A 24,074-nucleotide genomic window follows, 5' to 3' on the forward strand; every position below is an offset into this window, starting at 1 on the left:
CTGATTCGCTTAACCTTATTTTCCCCTCAGACCTCTTCACTAATTGTGTTATCCCTTCTGTTTTCTTCTGCTCTCTTCTCCTTTCTACTCAACAGTGTTTCCTTCCACAGAGTCCACTTATGTTTAAAGATCAGATGCAGCAGGATGTTATAATGGTTCTCAAATTTCCATCAAATTCTCCTGTCACACATGTGGCAGCCAACACGCTTCCGCATCTTACTATTCCTGCCGTGGTAACTGTGACTTGCAGCCGACTTTTTGCAGTGAATAGATGGCACAACACAGTAGGTATGTCTCCCTAAAGAGAGTTTGTCTTGAACTTTCCACAAAGAATTCTTTTAGTTGCAAATAGATGTTATTTGGACTATTGCTATACTTCAGTTGTTGTTGTTGTTGTTGTTTACTTACTACAAAACCTCTCTAAGCAACATAGAATTGTAGAGTTGGAAGGGACCCTGAGGATTACCGTATTTTTTGCTCTGTAAGACTCACTTTTTCCCTCCTAAAAAGTAAGGGGAAATGTGTGTGCATCTTATGGAGCGAATGCAGGCTGCGCAGCTATCCCAGAAGCCAGAACAGCAAGAGGGATTGCTGCTTTCACTGCGCAGCGATCCCTCTTGCTGTTCTGGCTTCTGAGATTCAGAATATTTTTTTTCTTGTTTTCCTCCTCCAAAAACTAGGTGTGTCTTGTGGTCTGGTGCGTCTTATAGAGCGAAAAATACGGTATCTATATCTAGTCCACAGTTTAGAGCCAAAAACCTAGCATAAAATCAGAAACAATACATTCAAGTAAATTCTTTATTATTATTATTTATTGACTTTTTATTTATTGAATAAAACCACAACAGCAAGCCATACACAGACACACCAAAACAGCAGAAACATCAGCAGCAGAAAACATTTCATCAATAAACATCAGAACATTTATTGTGATGCGTCAAATGCCTAGGAGAAAAGGCACTGAAAGGATGTTAATGTTGGCACCAAGGAGACCTTGCTTGGGAGAGCATTCCACAAGCAGGGAGCTACAACTGAAAAGACCTTCCAGTGGTCTCCACCCTCTGAGAATGCACCCAGAGGAGGGCCACACATAACAACCAAAGGTTCATATTTGGAGCGGCGCATTGAATGAGGCTTGGAAATGTACAGGCAACCAGTGCAGCTGCGCCAAAAGCAATGTTACATGATCAATTAACCCTGAGCTTGTAGGCAGTATAGCCTGTCTGCGCTAGCTGTAACTTCTTCAAAGCCACTCCCGCATAAATCACATGCAGTAATCCAATCTTAAGGTTACCAGAGCATTGATTACTGCAGCCGGGTTATGCCTGTCCAGACAGTGTTGTGGTTGAGCCCCCAGCCTAGGCTAGTTTAAGACACTCCTCACCACCAAGGCCACCTGTGCCTCAAGCAACAGCAGTTGTTTCAGAAGGACCCCGAAACTACAGACAAGCTTTTTGAGTGATTGTGTGCCCCTTTAGAGCAGGCTGCACACCCCTCTAGCACCATCTCAGTCTTCTGTGGATTAAGCCTGAGTTTGTTGGCTGTTGTCCAGTCCACTATCACAATCAGACAGTTTCAGCACATTCACTGCCTCATCAGAAGTACATATCACCAGCAGCACTGATAGCAATGCACTCCACTGGTCTAAAAATAGATATTTGGATACAGCGTAGTTTTCTTCAGGAATGGTCTTGCCACTCTCTCAGGTTGACTGGAACCACTCCACCCTGTAACAAAATATTATTGTATCCTTGGCCCAACTGTCCCCTTCTTGCCTGGTTTTCTAAGCCATTTTGTCCAGAACACCTTTGCTGTAGGCCAAGGGTAGAGACCCTCAGGATTGGGAGACCCTCCTTGAGAACACTTCCAGGCTGCCTATTCTCCCCCAGGCCAATCCTTCTGAGTACTTTTGCCTGACTAAATGTCTCTTCAAACAATGATGGTCCTTCTTACCTACCTAGAACGAGGATGGAGAGATCCGTGGTATGGGAGTGAGGCAACCTCTGATTTTTGCCCAGCTGCAATGTAGTCTACTAGGAGTCACTTTTGTCTCTGGGGGATTGTCCACTGGGGAATGTGGCCCTTAGGCTGAAAAGGATTTCCTGCCTCTGCTTTAAGCAGCACTTCCCTGGGAAAGGGAGCCCAGAACACTGTTTTTCAGTGGCCTGGTGGCATATGGCCTCCCTCTTCTCTCAAAGCCTAGGGGGTAATGTTTACAGAGTGGCATCCTACCAATTTGCTATAATAGTCTGCTGTCTCAACTTCAGTTTAGATCAGCATTCCCATACCCTCCAGCATTTTTCCGATGAAAATGGGGACATCCCATTTCATAATGATAATTTTAATATTTATACCCCACACTTCTTACTGGGTTACCCCAGACACTGTGGGCAGCTTCCAATATATATAAAATAATAATATTAAAGCATTAAACATTAAAAAAACCTTCCCTATGTAGGATTGCCTTTAGACTTGTACAGGCTTGAGGGTCGGATATATCCATACCTTCCAACATTTCTCCAATGAAAATAGGGATGTCCTAAGGAAAAGTGGAACATTCCAGGAACAAGTAAGAAACCAGGAGGCCATAGTGGGCTCAGGGCCAGTGGGGAAATGCAAAATGGTGTCCATTTTTCTACTTTGAAATATTTGTGCATCTTCCCTTGATTTCTTGTTGTTCAAAGTAGGACGACATCTTTTTAACCTGAAGAGGTAAAAAATAGGAACATGATCAGCCTGCAGTGCAGACCCATTAAAGCGAAGTGAAATAATACTTGTACAGTCCTCACTGGCTTTTTTCTCTCCTTTACTATGTAGGCCTCAGGGGAGCCCCAGGATACTCTTTGGATCAAGCTCATCATCTTCCCATTGAAATGGACCCATTGATTGGTATGCCAGGGAATATAAAGTATCTGTTTATTAGAACGTGATGTGTTCAAAACATATTGAATGTGCTTCATAATGAATTAGAAGACTTCAGGGAGGAGGGAAGGACCATATAGCATCTGCCTTGCATGCAGAAGGTCCCTAGTTCAATTCTTCCTTTCTCTAGGAAAAGCTACTGCTTGAAACCCTGGAGATCTGCTGCCAGTCAGAGCAGGCAATTCTATGCTAGATGGACCAGTGGTTTGCCTCAGTATAAGGAAGCGTCCTTTGTTTCTGACAGCAATTACTGTCCACCCCTGGCTTTAAAGAATGAAAAACACTCCCGTTTTTAATATCAAAGAAATAACAGCTATCCCTGCTTCTTTGCCTCTAGCAACTGGTGTCAGAAGTGTATATTCAAGTTCCATATACCTGTCCCTTTAGTGGTCAGTGATAGTCCTATCATACATGAATCTGTTAAATTCCCTGTTTAAATATATCAAATGTAGTAGCCATCACTGCATTATGTGCTCTGCAAATTAATTATGCATTGTGTGAAGAAGTCTGCCCTAAATCTGCGGCCCATCTATTTTGCTGCATACTGAAATGACATTTTCATTGAGCTGCCATAAGCCCAATAACTCTTTTCTGGTTGGCAAAGCCATTTTAGATCTCAACTATGTGTGCTTGAAGTTAGAATTTATTTCTTGTTTGTTTGTTCTGGTATGCATCAAATCTCATTTGTTGGTTATGCACCCTGTTTGAGAAAACAGTACAGTTTGCTGGGATTTTATCATCCTGAATAATTTGGTGTAATCCACAAAGCTGCCTAATTTTGTTAGAAGATGAACAATTTCACATTTCTGAAATTGGCAAAATATTTATAGGATGGGGCATAATAATTGATTATTGAAATTAATAATTGCATCAATTTATGTTAAAGGTGTTACACTAGCCTAGTGAATTGATGGTGGTTTTAGATTGGCACAGCAGCGGGTGTTAATTGTTATGCAGATGAAAGTCACTCTGGCCATAGGTAGTGACAATCAAACTACTTTTTATTTGAATTGAAGTATGCATAATAGCAGTGAGGCAAGAAGCAACTTTTCATGCCACATTCTGATTGCTAGTATTTAATCTTATTAAAGCTAAGGCAAGATATGCAACTAATACGAGGGGGGAGGGGCAATGGACCATATAAACAAACCAAATCTAAAATGTAAACTGCTTGAGTTGGTTCCCCATCGTATAGGTATGTAGGTGTAAGAAAACAAAGGCAGGTGTCAGTGAAGAAACCTCTCCAGTCAGCAAGATACAATGTGCAACAGATCAATGAAGCAATCTTTCTCAATCATCAGCCTGCTCCCTCAGCTTATGAACCAAGTTGCACAGATCTGACCCAACAATAAAGACTTACATGTTTCCTTGGTGTATTTTCTTTTACTTTAGGATAATTCACTAGAGGGGTTGATGGGGTGGGGTGGGGAAACTGTATTGCAGTATGAGCTGGAAATGGGGGGGAAAGTTTGCATTCTATAAAGCCTGTTGGATGCCTTCTACATGGGACAAATTGAGGCTTCTTCTCCACATCCCACTTCATCTGGAAATCAAAACCTACCACATTTGGGGTGGAATCACACAACTGTTTACCCCATAGTGGATACATAAAAAGTGCTCATGTTCTGGTTCTAACCTGAAGGAAAGACAATATTTTTTTCTCCCCTATGGCCATGCAGTGAGCCAGTCATTATGATGCCCTTAGCTTCCATGTTTATCACTTGGCCAAGGACTACAAATGGACAAACCTTCATATGGTTAGAATTGCCTGCAGAATGCTTTAAATTAGCCACTATAAACTTAGCTGTCATATGATTCCAGCCCTGGAGACAAGAGGTTCGGGTAGCTCAGAGGGGAATTTTCGAAATAAACTAAGGGTGGGTTTTGAGATAAGGAAGCAATTTCCTCTGAGACAGATTGATCAGTAGCCCTAGAAGTCTTTTTGCCTTCATTGGAGCCTGAGACATGCATCATCAGGAACTATCTGAAGGCATGTTAATCTTTTCTGGGTTGTGAGGTTGGTTGTGAGTCTATGGCCATTTTGTCTTCCCAGTTTTATGGTGTTTCTTTCTACTTCTATTAGTTTCAGATATCTAAAACCTTGGGACAACCATGTTACCATTAAGTCCATCTTCCCAAAATAAAATGGTGAAAATGCTTTTTTTTCTTTTTCGGCAGCTAATAATTCTGGTGTGAACAAACGGCAAATCACAGATCTTGTGGATCAAAGCATTCAGATCAATGCTCATTGTTTTGTGGTCACAGCCGATAATCGCTACATTCTTATCTGTGGTTTCTGGGACAAGAGCTTTCGAGTTTATTCCACAGAAACAGGTAGGCCTTTCATTACAGCTATTTGCATTTCTATTTGTAATGCTCTAAAACAAAAACATCAGTAACACAGCATTTCTTTCTTGTAGGCAAGCTAACTCAGATTGTGTTTGGCCACTGGGATGTAGTCACTTGCCTTGCAAGATCAGAATCTTATATCGGTGGAGACTGCTACATAGTCTCTGGCTCTCGTGATGCTACATTACTGCTGTGGTACTGGAGTGGCCGACATCATATCATTGGTGACAATCCAAATAGCAGTAAGTTCATAAATTTCCTGTAGTTTATGTGTGCATGTATGTAGTGTTTGCCTTTAATCATCATTTTTTACATTTAGAATGACAGTAAAACTTTGTACGCATTCTGTAAACACTGTTTTATAGTAATCATAAATTGTGGGCTACATGTTTGTTAAAAAGTTAAAAATCAAATAGGAAAAAGAATATGCATAATACCAGATAGCTTGCCACTTTGGGAAGAACAGAGCAAGCAGTTATAGAGCCTAAATAACATTTTAAGTAGCTTTTTCAAATTGTCCCCAAGTATAAGTCGTATAGCTTTGTATTTTGCAGAATTTCTTATACCGGTAACCTTTTAAAATATATATATATATATATATAATTCACACACATATATGTAAAATTAAATATTTGAGTCATCCAATTGACTTTACAGGCGAAATCCAACAATGAATGTTACTTATTTGCAGAGGTTTGTTGAAAATACATGGACTGTTCATCTTCTTCCTGTTGTGGCTTTGTTCTATTCCCACCCCCACCCCCTCAGTGTTTACTACCTCAGCCATCATGATCTCTCCAGCAGTGCCAAATTAAACCCTGTGGAGGCCCCTAGGCAGTCAAAATCTTGGGGTCGGTCCCCCTCATGCACGCACTCTAGTGGGATCACATTGATTGTAATTTTCTTTCAAGATCAAATCAATATATTTTAACCTTCGTCGCAGGGCCCCTAAAAGGTGTGCAGCCCATAGTCCGGTGCTACTCTGCGTATTTGGTAACCCAGCACTTTTCTCTAGAGCTGGCATAGCCAACTGGTGCTCTCCAGATATTGTTGGACTACACCTCCCATGATCCCTGATCAGTGGCCATGCTGGCTGTAGTGGATGGGAGTTGTAGTCCAAAACATCTGGCCACAAGTGCAGGAACAATATATATGGCCCTCTTCATTTGCCATGCCACAGAACCAGCAAGGTGATCTGTTGATATTTCATGAAGGTTGTAGTGCTACCCAACTAATTCCATCATACTTCCTTGATACTGTCATTGTTGACGTATGACTGTAAATTCACTGGGTTTCCCCACTTATTTTACTAGTGGCTGTATCCACCACTTGTGATGGCAGTATGGTCAGCCCCAGATCTTATATTTAAACTGGGCTACACAGTGTTAAGTCAACAGAGCAGTTATATTAAGAAATATTTCTTTGTAACATTTACAGTTCCTGTACATTTACTGCCAGGAGATTAGGGCTTATCTTGTAAGAAAAATGAAAGTGAGATGTACAGTGTAGGTTAAATCCAATTAGTTAACATCTTTAAAATGAATCTCTAGGAAGATGCAGATGATATTTTCAGAAAAGGATTAGTTTCTCAAAAGCTGTCATCTGGAGACACAGATAAGATATTTTATATCACAGAGCATAAGGAGGTAAGGAATTCAAAAGAAAAATGTCAGGTTACAGTAATTATGTGGGCTAGGTGCTTGACTTTTTAATGATCCTTTAAGCTGAAAGACAGTTAATTATCAATTTCAGCTTCAGTGCATCCAATTACTAAAAGGAACTTCAGTTGTTTCAGAAAATCATATAAAGGAGGGTCTCTCCTTTCCTTATTTTGGTAAATCAGCACTTGTAAACCTGTATTTTGAAATTTCACATACATGTGCATGTACACATGACACATGCTTCACCTCCACATTTTTGGTTATGATCATTTCTAAAAGAGAAACTAAATTAGTTGCATATACATTGTTAAGATGCCCCATTGCTAGTTCTTCTGCTATTCATGAGACTGTGGATGCAATCCTATGCACAATACTTACCTGGGACTGGGAACAAGTCCCACTGAACCCTTCTGAAGAGACATATATGGAATTGCACCGTGAGGGGTATTAGCACGTGCCAGTTAATGTGCACAACAACCAGCAACAACAACAAGCCAGCGGCTTCATGGCTGGCAGCTTCTCCTCCTCCTCCTCTTGGCACCACCACCAGCAGAAGGCTGTTTCAAACCTGTGGTGGGCCACAGCAGAAGGAGGAGGGGAAGGAGCAGCCCACTGGAGTTGTGTTGCGATCAGCTCCATGCTTCACCTCCACAGTTTGTGGACATTGTGGGGCTGGCTCCTACCCAAAAATATGGGGGGGGGGAGGGCTTGGCTTCCTGGAGCTGGAACCCCTGAAAGCTTCTTACATTTGAAAATTTCCAGCAGAAAAGAGTTCACATTTTTTAAAGTAACAAATTTGATGCTCTGGACTGTGTAGCACATGGAGGGAGTTGGGCTGCAAGCTATTTAGGACTAGCAATCTGTATTGGCTTTTGCCACAACAGGACGGGCAAATCTGTTACAGCACTGAACAATTGTAATATGCTGCTCTGTATAGATTATCAGCATCTTCCATGCCCCAGCCCCATTCATTTTTGCCCTTGTGTGCAGATTGCAGTTTGAGGTTTCATGATAGGAGGGTACAGTATTTGGAGTAGGGTCCACTGCCTGTAAGGGACTTGGGTGGCGCTGTGGGTTAAACCACAGAGCCTAGGACTTGCCAATCAGAAGGTTGGCGGTTCGAATCTCCGCAACGGGGTGACCTCCAGTTGCTCAGTCCCAGCTCCTGCCAACCTAGCAGTTTGAAAGCACGTCAAGTGGAAGTAGAGAAATAGGTACCGCTCCGGAAGGAACGTAAACGGCGTTTCCGTGTGCTGCTCTGGTTCGCCAGAATGACCTGGAAGCTGTATGTCTGCTCCCTCACCCAATAAAGCGAGATGAGCGCCGCAACCCCAGAGTCGGTCACGACTGGACCTAATAGTCAGGGGTCCCTTTACCTTTACCACTGTCTGTAAAAGTTGGGGCATGTGAAGTGCTGATATTCTGGATCACTGTGCCAAATACTGTTTTGGATCAGACTATGCAAAGTAATAGTTAGAGAAAACAGGTGTTTATTATACCATTTACTAAACTGTTCCACCTAAACCATTTCCATAACTTGGTGAATCTAATTCTGACTATGAATGTGCATCATTTCATTTGCCTCTTTAGCCTGCACTAAATAGATGACTTGCTGTATCATACACACACACAAACATTTAAAACAAAAAACAAAGGTTGAGGAAAAAATCTGAATCTTTGAGCAAATACCCAAATAGCTGAAATTGCAACAACGAAAGTGAAGGACAGATGTTTTCTTCTGAAACCGACACAAAATCAGAAACTAATTTGGAAGTGATAAAAATTAATTTGCACACTTTAATTGGAACCTTCTCCTTGCATGAAAAGAAGGAGAATGGAGCCAGCAGCTTGTGCTAAGAGCTGATTGAATTTTTTGTCATGTAGGTATGCTGGACTTGGCCGCTTATCCTCTTGAGCCTATCTGTGCAATATATTGCATTCAGCCTTTGACTGGTTTCTTTAAAAGGATCAATGCTATTCCTGTTGTGTCCCCAGAGTCTGAAACTTCATTGATCTTGGGACTTGACATTTCTCATTACATACCAGATAGTCACCAGAGGTGTTAGTTAACGTTGCTTTCCCTGGCCGTGTTTGCATTGAGCACTATGAGCGTGTTGTGTCAACCAGCCCAAAGCTCAGTTTGTGGACCAATTATAGGAAATATCCCTTAAAGACACTGAAGTGCATTTTGTATCACTTGACACATTTTACATATGCTTAAAGGGAAAGTTCAGTACTTCAATAAATGACTGTAGTAAACAGCCCCGTGCATTGGAAATACTAAATGTGTCTATAAAGAATTCCAGGGAGAGAGCAACATTGATTTTTTTGAATAACACTTTTCAAGGTATTTTAAGTCACTTGTAAGTAAATATTTCAAATCTAAAAGACTCTCTAAATAAATTGGAAGGAGAGGATCATTAGACTTAAAACATCCCCTGCATCTGTACATTTTATTTCTTCTGACTTTATGTTATTTGAGAGGTGGCTAGTACAGCAGGCTTTGTTTGCACACTCAGATCTGTTGTTTGCAGTGTAGTTTCTTCAAAATCACATTGAAATTGTGTTAGGCCAACTCAGGGGTAACTTTTGATTGCTTAATGAAAAGGGTCACACAGTTATAGACTCACATCTCTGTGTTTGCAGTCAGACTTGCACACATGCTTATGCCCCTTGTATTTCACTGTTTCTTCCCACAAAAATATAGCCATGTGAATTTTGTATGCCTTATTTCCTGTCCATTGAGGGACAGATGCAACCCCAGGTTTGGTGTGACCTTTCAGCTGCTTATCAAGAGCAGGGACACAGAAATTAACTCCCCATGGCCTAAGGGAGCTTCCTATCAGAGCCCAAGAAATAGTCATAGGGCAGGTGCGAACCCACTTCAGGCCATGGCTTGTAACAAGGCACAAGATGGCATTCCCAGCGTTCATTGTTGGATTTCTTGTCAGAATAGCTTCTCTTCCAGCCCATCACTCACAATGAAAATAGGAAAGAGATTCCTAGAGGAGAGGTGGTGGCGGCGGCAGCAAATCCTGCTGTGACCTCCCTCTCCTCCCAAAAAAACAGCACAGGGAATTGGAATGGGTATCTGCCCATTCTGCAGGTGTGGGAAGTAAGGGAGCAGAAGAAACATGGGGAATGGAGGGAGCCAGGAACACACACCTGTTTGCTATATGCTGCATTTTTAAAGTGCTTTCGTGTGTCAGAGCCTTCACTTTCCTGGACTAGAATAGGAATAGCAATGTCAGGCCTGCTGGTTATCTAGGCTGCTTACCCACAGGTAGGTTGTTGTAGAGAAAAGTAAGGAACAGTGCTTCTTCCCTGGGATTTGATCCTCGGGATCTTTTATTGCCTCTACCTGGTCTATAGGTGATTGTATAAATGCTTAGTTTTCAGTGCTCTTGGTTTCCTTCAGATAAGAAAACTGTTCTGCCAAGGATGAGATGCTTTGATGACTCCTGCTTTTTAAAACAACGGTTCCCATAGTACTTTTGGCAGTGTGCTACTGTGCTTTCTAAAACTGGGATGCGGCAGGAGAGAGAGAGGTTTCCATTGCACCTGAAATATTAGGTTGCAAGGAAACAAGCACATCTCAGAATAAAAAAAAAGATTAATAATATTTATCTGTTTAGAATTGGAAGACGTTCGGTCTTCCACAGAAATCAAATCACATGTTATGTCCATTGCGGAGAACAAAAGCAAGCATCTTATTTTAAACTACTTTGAGGGAACTGTTTTGGTAGCTTGGTCTCGTATATTTTATCATTTTGCCCTGAAGTGATTCTACTGCAGATACAGAGGTGCCACGTTGGGGAAATTACTGTGAGTTCAAAGTGATGCTGTTTCAATTCACAGTGGTCAAGTTTCACCTGCAGCTCCCCTGGTGCCACAGCCTTTAACCTCTCGCTGCATCTATCAGTGGTGATGTGCTGGTGACAGAATATTTTACTGGATTGTGAATGATTGCTAAGGTCCATGACATTCTGCCTTTTGCAGTGAAATGTAATGTGGGGTGAGATTTCCTCCCCCACACAGTGGCTTTGTTGGAAGAATATATCTCTGATTAAAACTGTATTTTCTTTCATTTGTCCCTAAAGGGTGAAATGATACTCACTGTTATTGCAAAGCTATGATTGATTCTAAAGGCTTTGGAAAGCATAGTATAGCTAGGATTTCTTTAAAAAATTGTTTTCAAGGACCATATTGGTCCTCGTGGGCTCTTGCCTTGGCAAATGAAGTGGATCACAGTACAGATTCAATTTAATTATAGATAACCTGCAGCTTCAATGAGAACTGTGTGTTTGGTATTCCAGAATCATGCATAATAGAGATAATAGGCTGGTTTGCCTTTCTTTGCTTTCCTTTCAACTGTCAAAAAAACTCTCAAGGTTTTTCAAGGGCCAACTCAAGTAATTCACATTTGAGAATAGCAATTTCAAAATAAGAATATTGTAGAATAAGTTCAAGCCCTCTGCCAGCTGTAGTTTAGCATCTTTCTGAAATATGCAATTGAGCCAAGACTCTTTGTCTCCTGATGTGTTTCCTATATGACTCTTTGTGCTGAACAAGTTGCCCATCTCTAATCAAATGCTTCACGTAGCATATGCACAAATGCCACTAGACTTTTAAAAATTGCAGTCATTCATTGTAGTCGTTCCCTGTAACGGGCTGTTGTGTCAGGAAAGGTGAAAGGATGCAAACATCTTTCAGAGGATTGCATCATTCCTTTACATAATTTCTATTTTTCACCTCCATCTCCCTTATGCTAGCAATACAGAGTCAACAAAACATGCAGTAAACCACAGAAACGGCCCCTTCCTATCAAAACCTTGCACATCCTGCCCAGAGACACAGAACAGATGTATTGCAGAGTCTTTCCTAGCTTCCTTCTCGTTTTCACTGTCACGCACACACACAATCCTTTCAGACAATGCTGGTGCCAGTCCTGTATACTATTTCACAACAGGGAAACTACTCTCACTTTTCCTTATCGTCTCCCTGTACACCCCAAATTCTGTAATAACCTTGTTCTTCTCTGGCTCTTTTCTAAGCGCATATGGGTCTTTGTTCTCCATGGCAAACATGTATCTGTTTATTTTGAAATGGAGGTTTGGACTGAGTTTAATTTATTGCAAGTGGTGGATAATCTGAGACATACAACAAAACCTGTTTCTAAACAACTCTTTTTTTGCTTGAAAAGTGATACATTAAGACTTAAGAAATTCCAAATGTATGCTTCCCCTTGCAAACTTAATCCTGTTGTGCAAGTGATGTCAGCTATGGGTGCATGTGGAGAAATCTTAGGTTTTTGGTTTTTTTTTCAACCTGGGGGGTGGTATTGAACTAAGTTTTACTCAGAGTAGACCTATTTTTATTAATGGCTGTAACTTAGCCATGTTCATTAATTTTAATGGATTTATTCTGCGTAAAACTTAGTTGAATACCACCCAGAATGTTTCCCAAAGTGCACATAGGAACACATTGAAAGTGGCCATTTTCAGAATTATGCTTACAATTAATATATGACTGGAAAGCTGTCAGGGGGCAGTGTGGGAGCGGCATAGTATCAGTAATCAAGTTTTTAGACATGATTCCTTTATACTCTCTCCTATGTCTTTAGTGTACAATACTTCAAAAATCATAATTTCTTTCTGCACATCAATTAATGTACATTTAAATCAACTCTAAAGCATGGATCAAACAGCAAACTAGATACCACATGACATTGTGCATGTGCAATTAACATGCACAGTTGTTGTTGAAACAAAATAAAAAAATTCCTTCCAGTAGCACCTTACAGACCAACTAAGTTTGTTATTGGTATGAGCTTTTTTGTGCTAAGCTGCTACTGGAAGGAATTTTTTTATTTTGTTTCGACTACGGCAGACCAACATGGCTACCTACCTGTAACTATAACTGTTGCTGCTGTTGTTGTTGTTTAAGTAACAGCTGTGGGGATGTCTGAACAACCTTAGGATTATGAAGAGGTGGGCAGAGAAGTTTTAACTCTTTCTCTCCTGCATGGTTTTTACAAAAAAAGGGCTTCTCTGAAGTTCCTATTTACATTTCAAGAGAAGGCTCTTTTGATCTCAGTGGAAGCTTCCACTGAAATGCAAATAGCAGCTTCAAAAATGGGAGACTTGTCAAGGGTGGAGAGAGAGAGAGAGGGAGGGAGGGAGGGAGGGAGAGAGGTATTTTCTCCCTTCTATCCCCATGGCCCTGGGCTGTTCAAGCTTCCTTGAGTCTGCTATTTACATAACCAAATAGAGCATGCTAATTGCAATCATGACCCAAATAACATATTCAAAATGTACAAAGCTGAAGTTCTCCGGTATCAAGAGAAATGGGAGGACAGTGGGAGACCTGATCAAACTGTAGCATGTGGATGTGGTGGGTTCACTGAAGAGCTGACCTTTCACCTGAGTGCATAACTTTAATGTTATACTGGTCATGCAGGTGGAGTACTAACATGAGGAGTCCCTCCCAAGTCACCTATTGACCTAATGTCAAAACTGACCCATTCTGAAAGGATCCTGCCTTTTGGCTTTTCTAACTCACTTCATTGAAGCAAGATCTTCCATATTCCAAAGCCTCGAAAAATCAGTCCACAGCCAATGTTCTTGGCTAGACTGAGCCAAGAAACCAACACATGACAAAGTTTAATAGAAAGCAGGAAAACCCAACACAGTTATTCCAGCTTGGGAACATTTGACAGAGCCTGACCCACATCTTGGCCAAAAACTTTCATGGTTTTCATAGTAATTTGACCCTTCATAATATTACTGCCAACATATTCCTGTAGAGCTTAAGTAAGAAAGAATGTGACACACACAAAAATGTGAACAGAATTTCCTTTCTAGTTGCATTACTGAACTCTGAAAGGCAGTCTATAAGTGACTAAATAGCACTAAATAAGCACCAACCAAGGTGCTGTGAAACCAGGGTAGGCACCATCCATAATTAGGCAGCCTGGTTAGACAGCACATTGGACACAAGTGGTCACACCAATATATTGGGCAAAGTAACAGGTGTGCCCTGTTGCAAGTGATCTTAGATTTGCACCCACATCCTCTGGAAAATTGCAGTTGCTTGGAGTGGCAAAGTCTTGCAGACTAATCCTGCCTGCATCATAAATATAAGTGTGTTGACTGTGCCACTTAAAATAATTCTTTTCAATCTATTCTTTTTCTTTTTGGTGCAAATTATAGTACCTAGCATTTTATTGTGATTTTTGTTGTTGTTTTTTTTGTTATTTAAAAAAGGTGTTTCCCTAAAACCTCTGGTCCTAGTGTCATATGAATGTACATTGCAATCCAGTATTTATTTTAAAAGCTTATTTTCAAACCATGCTTACATTTCTAAATCTCATGGCTAGACTTTAAAATATTAGAACACACCACATGTCTTATAAGTGATTATAGTAAGTTAGTTAGTTAGTTAGTTAGTTTTGTGCTTCATAAAGAAGCATAGTATAAGAACAAAAGAAATATAGTTACTAACCAGTATCAAAATTCAAAACTTCTCTTCCAGCTTTTAAGAATATAGCAGCTGGCCACTGCTGGCCATTACCCAAGGAACTCTCTCATTGTTTCCTCGCTGCAAGTGAGTTCTCATGGAGAAGACCATAACAACTCACCTTGGCAGGGATCGTAATGTCTAATCCAATCTTAGGAAGGAAAACAAGAAGGAAATGTTAGTCTTGCCCAGAGATGTAGGAGAAATTCAGTTCAGTTTGCACTTGAAGGTGAATCTACCACTTCCTGAAACAATACAGAAATTGAAACACAGCTATACTTCAAATTTCACATTTCTCTGAATTTTGCGATTCAATTCTCCAGCCAAGGAATGTCTATGAAAATGCATGTAAAGTGTGCATTAAAAAGCATAGATTGGGGATGTAGATGAAGGAATTGCTTTGCAAAAGTGTGTATGTTAGGCAAAATTATATGCAAAGATGCATAAAATGGCTCAGTTGGTCGAACACAAGATTCATAATCTCAGGGTCATAGGTTCTAGCTCCATGCAGGGCAAAAGATTCCTGGACTAGATAACCCTTGTGGTCCCTTCCAACTCTACAATTCTATGATTGTGTGAGTCTATGAAATTCTATAAAAAAATGTTTTGCAAATTGATGTGGAAATGTGAGGAACTGAACTCAGGACCGGGAAAAGAAACTGAAATGGACAAATCTGGCCATCTCTAGTTTTGCCCCAAAGATTTTATTATTCTTGACTATACAGAAGGTTAATACCAGAGAGATCCTTCCCCCAGAAGATATTACAAAGCCTACTGTTTTTATGTTGCTTCTGAGAATATAGAAAAGGACATTATGAATTCTTAGCTCAAGCCCAACAAAGAGTGAGCCAATCGGTGGAGAAACAGGGGTTCAACGAAAGATAAAAAGTTACAAAGCCAGTTTGAATCTGATTTGTTGCTGATGGATTATATTTTACGTGAGATGTCTTACCTTTTTGTGTGGCATCTGTTTTAGGTGATTATCCTGCTCCCAGAGCCGTTCTGACTGGTCACGACCACGAAGTTGTCTGCGTATCAGTGTGTGCCGAACTGGGACTTGTCATAAGTGGTGCTAAAGGTCAGTTGTCAATTTTAGTCTTACAAATTTGAAACTTCCTCATCAGTAAGATTTGCCTCAGGATAAGTATAAATCCATCCTCCGCTCATTATCCTACATGCTATATATTTTAATTTCTGTATCCTCTGCAGAGCTTCATCTGCCACCAGCCGGCCTGCTTGTAAACTTCCACCACTGCCCTCAGCTGCCATGGGCTGCTATGAGCCCATGCAGGTTTGCAAGCATCCTAGCTGCTGAATTGAAAATTCAATAACTAATTGTTTGTGAATAGTTTCAGCTGGTCTGGTGAAAGTTTTATTCTTAAAAACTCCTAGGGATGGGAATAGTTTTTGAGGTGTGGAAAATTGAGTATCAATGATGCTTATGAGTGAAGGAAGGACCAGAGGCAGGAAGGCAGTAAATGGGTTTGCCCACGTGCTGCAAACTGTGTGTACAAATTTAAATTGGATGCATCTAAGAAAATGCCTCAGTCATTCTGTGTATTGAATTTGTATGCATGATTCCAGAAGAGCTGCTATGCTTTTCTGTTGATGCCAAAGGGACAAAAAAGTCCTGTGGCACCTTAAAATCCAACTAATTTATCACCACATGACCACTTGTCTCAAAAAAGGTAGTCTGCTGCACAGTATACTTAAAAGCAAGACAAAACTGTGTTATAGTTTACTTCCTCGATAATTTTCACACAATGATATCCAAGATGTGGCTGAAAGGATGTATTGTTCTTTGAATATCTCGGGTTTTGTATCAGAATGACAAATCTCTTGCCACAGTAGGGTATGAAAAGGAGTATGTCATCCTCTTACATTCAGAGTCACAAACACAACTATTTAAGATAGCACCAAACTTCAGCTAAAAATTGTCCCTGCTGTACAGATACGAAATGTTTGATAAATATGGACAGGGTGCAATGACTTAGACCACTGACTTGCTTCAGAAAAATATTTTAAACATTCATACCACAATTGTAAGCGAGGTAGGAAAATGAAGTGGTGGGTGATCCACCACTTTCAAAGACCTCCTGGCTTGCATTAGGCACCAGGGTAAGGGAAACAATGTGTCTCTCCACCCCCATTTTTTTTTAATCAATTAATTTGTAACCAGTGGGAAAACTGCCTAGACCAGCTCCAGACTTGCATGGCTAATGAGCCAAGTCCTGGAGCCTCTTGCGGAAATGAAATATATCCCAAACCACATCTACTTCATCCTTAGAGCATTGGGGGGCAGCTATAGTAGCATCTATTGCCTGCAGAAACACCACTGGTGGATGCTTCTGTGGATGTATTGGAAGCCTCTGTGCTAGATGTAACCTCTTCCAGCCAGCAGATTTATGGGCTGGGATTGTTCTGCTCAGCAATGGAAATGTGAAAATACACGCACACATGTGCACACTACTTGAAAGCGATTCACTGTTTAAATGTATATTTCACTTTGCTGAAGCACCACTTTAGATCAGAGACATTGTTTCCCCTGCACATTCTTTCACTGTTTATATACCACTATGTGCCATCTCTGTATGCATTTGGCATAATTTAACTAAATTATGTGCCTCTCTGTTATATATATACTGTATTATTTGTCAATATACAGAAGGACCTTGCCTGGTGCACACAATTACTGGAGATTTGCTGAGAGCACTTGAAGGAACAGAAAACTGCTTGTATCCTCGCTTAATTTCAGTATCTAGTGAAGGCCACTGTATCATCTACTATGAACGAGGCAGGTTCAGCAATTTTAGCATTAATGGAAAACTCTTGGCACAGATGGAGATCAACGACTCAACCAGGGTAAGTATTTCCTCTCAGAACTTATTATGATGTACAACAACAGTAATGCTTGAAGAAGTCTCATGAGAAATTAGTGATCACAGGAAAATCAGGGATCACATTTACTGGAAAAACGTCTCGGCTCTAATTCAATCTAGAAGTGAACTCTCTGTTTTTAAAACTGAGCACTTGATGATTCCTGTATATCTGTTTTAGACATACAGATTTTAAAGTGTCTGTGCTTTAAAAGTTTACATGGCTTGACATCTGTCCTCCCTTGACTAGGAGCCAAGACATGAATACAGGGCCCTGAGGAGTCCAATCCATCACTGACACCTCGGAGAGAGTAAAGGGAGTTCTTGAGGTGTTACTGATGGCACCTTTGTTGCAGGCAAAGTCAGAAATGATCCATGGTGACTTCCAGCAAAGCCTTATTTGCTCCTGTCCTAGGCTGGACAAGGAAATATCCTCTCACAGAAGCTGTTTGTGTTAGTCTACACAGCATTTAATGTCACTACTCATTTTGGCTCACCTGTAGGCTATCCTCCTGAGCAGTGATGGGCAGAACCTGGTTACGGGTGGCGATAATGGAGTCGTGGAAGTATGGCAGGCTTGTGACTTCAAGCAGCTCTACATTTACCCTGGCTGTGATGCTGGCATTAGGGCAATGGACCTGTCTCATGATCAGAGGTAAGTTGCAACCCAAGAGAAGCAGTGAGCCTCTTCAAACTTGTACATGTTATTTGTCCCCCTAGTAATTCAGCCTCTCTTTGAAACACACAATACAGTTCACCTCTCCATGATTTCTGGATTAAGCAGTACAGCTTCTAATTTTCTTATTTAATTCTGCTGCATTACGGGAGACTCCTCATGCTGCATTTTCGACTGGGCTCCTACTTCCTTACATTTTAAAGGCGGAGATTATTGTTATTATTTATTAAATTTATATACTGCCCTTCATCGCAAGATCTCAGGGCGGTCCACAGAATAAAATGGAAGATAAAAACACATGTAAATAATTAAAACCAATACCCCACCCTTCCCACAGACACATTTAAAAGGCTGTAGAATAGTAATCAGTCAAAGGCCTGGTTGAAGAGGGATGTTTTTGCCTATAATGAAGGCACCAGGCGAACCTCCCTGGGGTGGTTCTACATATGCATGCGCTCCACTACTGAATCTGTATGCATTTGTTTCTTTCCCTACACCCAAACACAAAATGGAGTGTGAAGAGCCAGCTTACCCGCTTGTGAAACATCGGTTTAATGCTATAACGCTGTGACCCCCACGGTCAGGACTGTGGATAGTAACGTGGTGTACCAAATAGAATCTCATGCTTGGACTCCCTTGGGATGTTACAAGTTCAAACCCCTCCTCAGCTATGATGCACGTTAGAAGAGCCAAGCATTAATTTCATGAGCAACTGATGCCATGGAGCCACTCGGTATCGCTGCTGCTTACCTGGATGGCACGGCAGCAGGATGGTGGTGAGATCATGGATGTGCAGGCAAACACTGACTGAGCCAATCCAGCATTTCTGCTAGTGAACCTGCACAGCTTTGGCCTCACATCTGCCCTGCTCCACCTCCACACCTTTTCGATAAGCAGCAGCAGTACCAGGTTTTTGTGTGTGTCAGCAACTCGTTATTTCTACCTTCCTTCCCCAGCAGGGCCAGCCCACCCATTGGGCAAGGTGAGGCAACCAGCTCAGGTGGCAGGATCCACAGGGGCAGATCCGGCCTCCAAGGAATGCAGCGCCTGCCACTTCTGCGGTAGCACTGATGGCTGCGGCATGCTCCTTGGAGGCCGGATTTGCTGCCTCTATAGCAGTCTCTTGGCAAATGAGAGGATCTGCTGGTCTCCTCCCACCCTAGAGGAGAAATGATGAGTGTTGCACTCTGGGGTCTCCTGAGCTCTGCACCTGCCCAGCATGATTCTGAGTAGGCCCCTTTCCCCCTGCAGCAGCTTTTTTATTCCTAGTTCAACCACTGAGTAAGGTTGATTTGATTCCAAGCCCCCTTGTTCCTGATGTAGATCTTCACTCACCCCTTCTTCTCTGGGAGGGGGAGATTTTGTGGTTCACCTCAGATGCCTAAATGTCTTGAGCCAGCCTTGTTCCCAGTGTTGTTGAGAAGATGGTCATGGGACTATCCCACTATACTTCCTTTGGAGAAGGGCAGGATATACATGTGTAATTTTAATTTTTAAAAGGGGAAAATCTGGCTAGCATTCACCATGTTTCATTGTTGGCATGGTTTCAGCTTCCATTGACCCAGGTTTCTCATTAGCAGCACACCGGAGGGGCGATGGAGGCAGCCATGGCTCAATGAAAATCCCTAATTTCAGTCACTTGCCTACCCAGAAATATATCTGTGTTGTATTTCAGGTTAGATGCAGTAGCAGAATATCACATTTCCATCATTGTTCTTGTATGTCTAATATGATTCTATGATCTTTGGAATCAGCATAAGTATAGTTTGAGGGTGGAAAAACCTGATTGCTGTGAACATTTTTTAAAGAAATAACTCAGTATGTACAGTTTGTGTCTCTGTCTCTCTTTCAGGACTCTAATTACTGGCATGGCTTCTGGTAGCATTGTAGCTTTTAATATAGATTTTAATCGGTGGCATTATGAGCATCAGAATAGATACTGAATCGGAGTGAAGAACTGAAAGCAAAGGCGAAATTGAGAGCACAAGTGCTACTGAAAGGCATAATCTCTGGTGGAAAAACAAGTCTGCATCGACCTCCGTTGTACATTCCATTACACCCAGCAATAGCTGTCCATTGTAGTCAGCAACCATTTTACTTTGTGTGTTTTTTCACAACCGAACACCAGCTGCTGCAGAAGTGAGCTTGTATCATGTAAATTATAATGACTTAGGAGATGTTTTGGTAATTATTTCATATACCTTTGTTTACTGAGAAAAGCTAGTGGAGAACACGTCACAAGAGACTTTTGAATATTCTGAGGAAACTTGTGTCCGGTTGTTACATTGTTTGGGGCCATGAACCTAGCATACATTTCCCATTTCCAGCCCCTTTTCAAGCTGAAAATAATAATAATTAAAAGGATTAAAATAAACTACGTTTGATACTTTGTACATCAGATGCACATCTTAACTTTAAAGGGATACTTTTGTAAAAGTAAAACCTTGTATAAAGAACAAAAAAATGTTTCTTAACTTTATTGTGGAGTTACAACTTGCATGTACTTTAAACCTGAATGTCTTGATGAAACGGCGACATTCACAGGTTGAAGCGAACTGCCTAAGGGCCCAGCTTGCATTTAAGGGTTGAAATGGGGCACAAGCCGCAGTTTTGTCATTGCCACTGAAATATGGTTTGCTCTTTTCAATCTCAAGCCACCCCCCCCCCTTCTAAGTGGAGTTTTTGCTTATGACATGAAGCGTTTGGATATGAAGCCATTGTTTGCCATATTTATGCGTTGTAAGAGGAAGAGAAAACCCTTCCTTTATTAATTTAGTACCGCGATAGAAAGGCAGGAGCACGGAAGAGAGATGAGAGGATGCTCGCGTGCTTAATGACTCCCACCAAAGCAAGAATGCTAGACTTCTAGATTCATCACATTTGGCATACTGTACATTGCAGGGAGAGAGCAATTAAGATTTTCTCTTCATTTCCTTGGAAATAAAGCTTGGTTAAAAAGGACCTTAGCTTCATTGGGGTTGTTCTTTTACATTCTTCTGAAAGTCACGCATTAAGCCACATTCTCTGTTGACGGCACTTCATGTCTGACAATACTGTAACGATGACTATCAGGATAATTTGCCGCACATTCTACGGATCAAGTAACACACCCAGGGGTATATACACTTTACTTCATGTTTCTTCTTTGTATATTTGGTGACTGTATTGTCATAGATGTACATATTGTGTCGGTAGGGCTATGAGGCATGTAACAGGAATGTAATTTTCTCAGACTTTACACTCACTTGCAGTCATTTATTTAAAAAAGATAAAAACAAGGTAACGGATTCTTTGTACTGGCACCAGAAACATATCATTATTTATTGATGTGATTCTTATTTGTTCTCCACCTTGTATTAGTAAGTTTTAGCACTAAATACCTTCTTCATTGTTGTTTGTATTTATAAAATTCTGAAATCATGGGGAATCAATGTAATGATTAAGTTATTCATCATTGGTCTGTAAGCAATATCTTGAGTTTGTAGCTTAGAATTGGGAGAATATTGAACATCTGGAAGATAAGTTCATTTCATCTCAAGATCATGGTGAAATATTTTGGATATATAAATTCCTTAAGCTATTGTAACCATGTTTTATTGCAAAGATGTAAAATATGCCAGATGTGTGTGAGTTGGAAATCAAAATGAAAAATAAAATATGCAAAGAATTCATGGATTGCTTCTCTTTTTATTGAACATTTGACCCAAATGTCATGTTGCTGGTGGAAAAGGAAATTCTAATTTTTAGTCAGATACATTGCCTGCAAAATTAAATCAGAAAGATGCAATCCATCCATAAGCTCAGGAGTGGTTGGTCCATGGAGAAGAACTCCCAGACTCCAGACCCCCACCCCTACACAAGTGTTTTCATGGAACATTTCAACCCCCCAAGCGGAAACAATGAAATAAAATAATAAAAATATATAGGAAAAAAGTAAGTAAAACATTGCAGAATTCATAAAAGCAAGTCCAATAAATGATTAACAACTCTTAATTATAAAGCAAACTAAACTGCAATGCAAACAATCTGAATTTCCTTATAACTAAATTGGGGGGAAAACAACAGACGAGATAAAGGCAAATCGCTGTGCTCCTAACTTCAGAGGCACAATGCTAATTTAGCAAGAAAGAAAACCCTGTCTTTCCACTGCTAAGATTCCTATAGAAACTCATTAACACTACACAAGTCTTTCTGTTTCATTGGGTACAAGCAAACTATACTTCATCCCTTTGACAAGTTAGCCTGAAAGACATTGCTATAACAATGAACGTTATATTACTTTGTATTATGCAACTAAAAGGTGCCTGAAACAGTAATGAAACATATTCTGAATATACTCACTGCTTTTCCACCAACACGAAGGGGAAGATGCATGAACCCTTATTCTCTATCTATCTATCTATCTAACTATGTATAGCTAATTTCTAATTTTGAAATGCAGGTGACCTAGTCCTTTCTACTGTTCACCCCCTTTGCACAGCCCCCCCCCCTGTTCCTTCCTCCCTAAGGCACCCTCCACCCAGAAGAAAAGGGGGAGAGAGAGAGAGACTCTTAGTGTAGGGGAGAAGGTCTAATTAGAGACCCAGAAGCGGAAGCATCCTAATGCTGGCAAGGAATCTTGCAGGCTGCACGTGTAAAGCTACAAGCGCTGCCTGTGAACAGTTGTTATGGAGGAGGCTTGTTATAATACAGTGTATCAGCCCTGCTGACAGGGAAGCCGAGTGTTTGAAGCAAGCCCTTATGCGGCAAGGATAACAGCATCTGTAACAGACTTCCTGAGATAAAGGGGAGTTTTGATAACTTCAAGAGACATTCTTCCCCCTGCAAAAACACACACACAAAAAACAACAACCCACCAACGCACTATGGTTGCATATAAATACATAACTTACTCCCGCCATTACATATAAAAAAAGAACATCTTTTAAATGTAGAGCTTGGTATGCAGCATATAGCTACATTTTCCAATGCGTTTTGTTGTGAAGCAGAAGCTGATACATACCGCTTTTATGTGTCTGGAATTGTGATTTAGCCCAAGTATTTTAACTCCTGTTTTTCAGGAGGTGTGTAAGTCTCTTCCAATGCAATAAATGAGAGTTACTAAATGTGATTTATTTTGGCCCACTTGTGTCTATGCTTCCACACATACCAAAGCTGCAACATTGGACACAGAGTGATGCAAAAAGTCATGCAAGGAATAGCAAAATAACTGGCAGGGTGGGGTATTAGTGGTTCGCACAGGGCTTGGTTTACCCTCCTCCCAACATCTACCAGTCTATCAAATACGATATTCCCCCCCCCCCTCATTTGTGAAAGCTTAAGTTGTCTTTCCATCTCTTATCAACTGATTTTGCAATCTCTGCTTTTAAATTATCTAAGCAATTTAAACTGCAAGTAATTGGAAAGTTACCTGGAAAGTCCAATATGGTAATATTTAATTTCATAAGAGAAAACACCAGAAAGATACAAAGTCCAGGTCCAGCATGGAACTGAGATGCTCTCCCTTAAAAAGTGGACATGTTTGGAATATGAGAAAAATATATAGGAGCAAAGAGTCCAGCAAAACCCATGTATTGCTGGCAATAAGGCAAGAGATAGGCAAGAGTGCAAATGCTACAATGTTTGCAATGGAAAACAAACATGTTTTTCAATACAACAAGGTGGTAGGTCCTTTGGACAATACACATGTTCAAAGGTGAGTTACTGAAGCAGAACAGGGAGACCGCAGAGAAGCAAGATGTGCTTTGAAGGCACTTGAGGGCATCACCTGGCTGAAGCTGAGCATGTCTGGTTCTGGTCAGTGCTGGATGCGTGACTTCCTGGGAAGCAACATGCATGGTGCCATGGCTTTCATAGAAACATAAGTAACTAAAGATAAACCCTGAATGAATTCTTTGCATGTCTCTTCCCCACAGGAGCACACAACCAAACCACAGAAATGTTAAGAGGTGGGTTCAATGACAAATTCAAAATTAATGAATCACAAAGTTCAGACCAGGACCTTGCAAAAATTCAAATGTAAAATTGTTGATCTTAGAAACAAAATTAAGACAAATCACCACTAAAACAGAC

General features: G+C 40.8%; 1 protein-coding gene and 1 long non-coding RNA gene across 4 annotated transcripts in view; one reads left to right on the plus strand and one right to left on the minus strand.

Moving 5' to 3' along the window:
• NBEA (neurobeachin) overlaps window positions 1–21,669 on the plus strand; it is a 350,651-nt gene extending 328,982 nt beyond the window's left edge. For all 3 annotated transcript variants that reach the window (XM_081860054.1, XM_081860055.1, XM_081860053.1), the window contains 8 exons: window positions 96–288; window positions 2,818–2,889; window positions 5,101–5,256; window positions 5,343–5,513; window positions 15,427–15,528; window positions 17,116–17,312; window positions 17,830–17,981; window positions 19,855–21,669. In XM_081860054.1, coding sequence (XP_081716180.1) covers window positions 96–288; window positions 2,818–2,889; window positions 5,101–5,256; window positions 5,343–5,513; window positions 15,427–15,528; window positions 17,116–17,312; window positions 17,830–17,981; window positions 19,855–19,945 — 1,134 coding nt within the window. In that variant the 3' untranslated portion in view covers window positions 19,946–21,669. The remainder of the gene's footprint in view (window positions 1–95; window positions 289–2,817; window positions 2,890–5,100; window positions 5,257–5,342; window positions 5,514–15,426; window positions 15,529–17,115; window positions 17,313–17,829; window positions 17,982–19,854) is intronic.
• Window positions 2,486–15,505, minus strand: LOC309341392. Its single transcript, XR_014156294.1, has 4 exons — window positions 15,403–15,505; window positions 14,572–14,601; window positions 4,310–4,371; window positions 2,486–2,704 (listed from the first exon to the last, which is right to left on the minus strand). It is a non-coding gene; the product is annotated as an uncharacterized lncRNA (long non-coding RNA).
• Window positions 21,670–24,074: the final 2,405 nt, after the last annotated feature.

This window comes from Podarcis erhardii (genome assembly GCF_964252035.2).
Source record: "Podarcis erhardii genome assembly, chromosome: 4".
NCBI classification, from domain to species: Eukaryota; Metazoa; Chordata; class Lepidosauria; order Squamata; family Lacertidae; genus Podarcis; species Podarcis erhardii.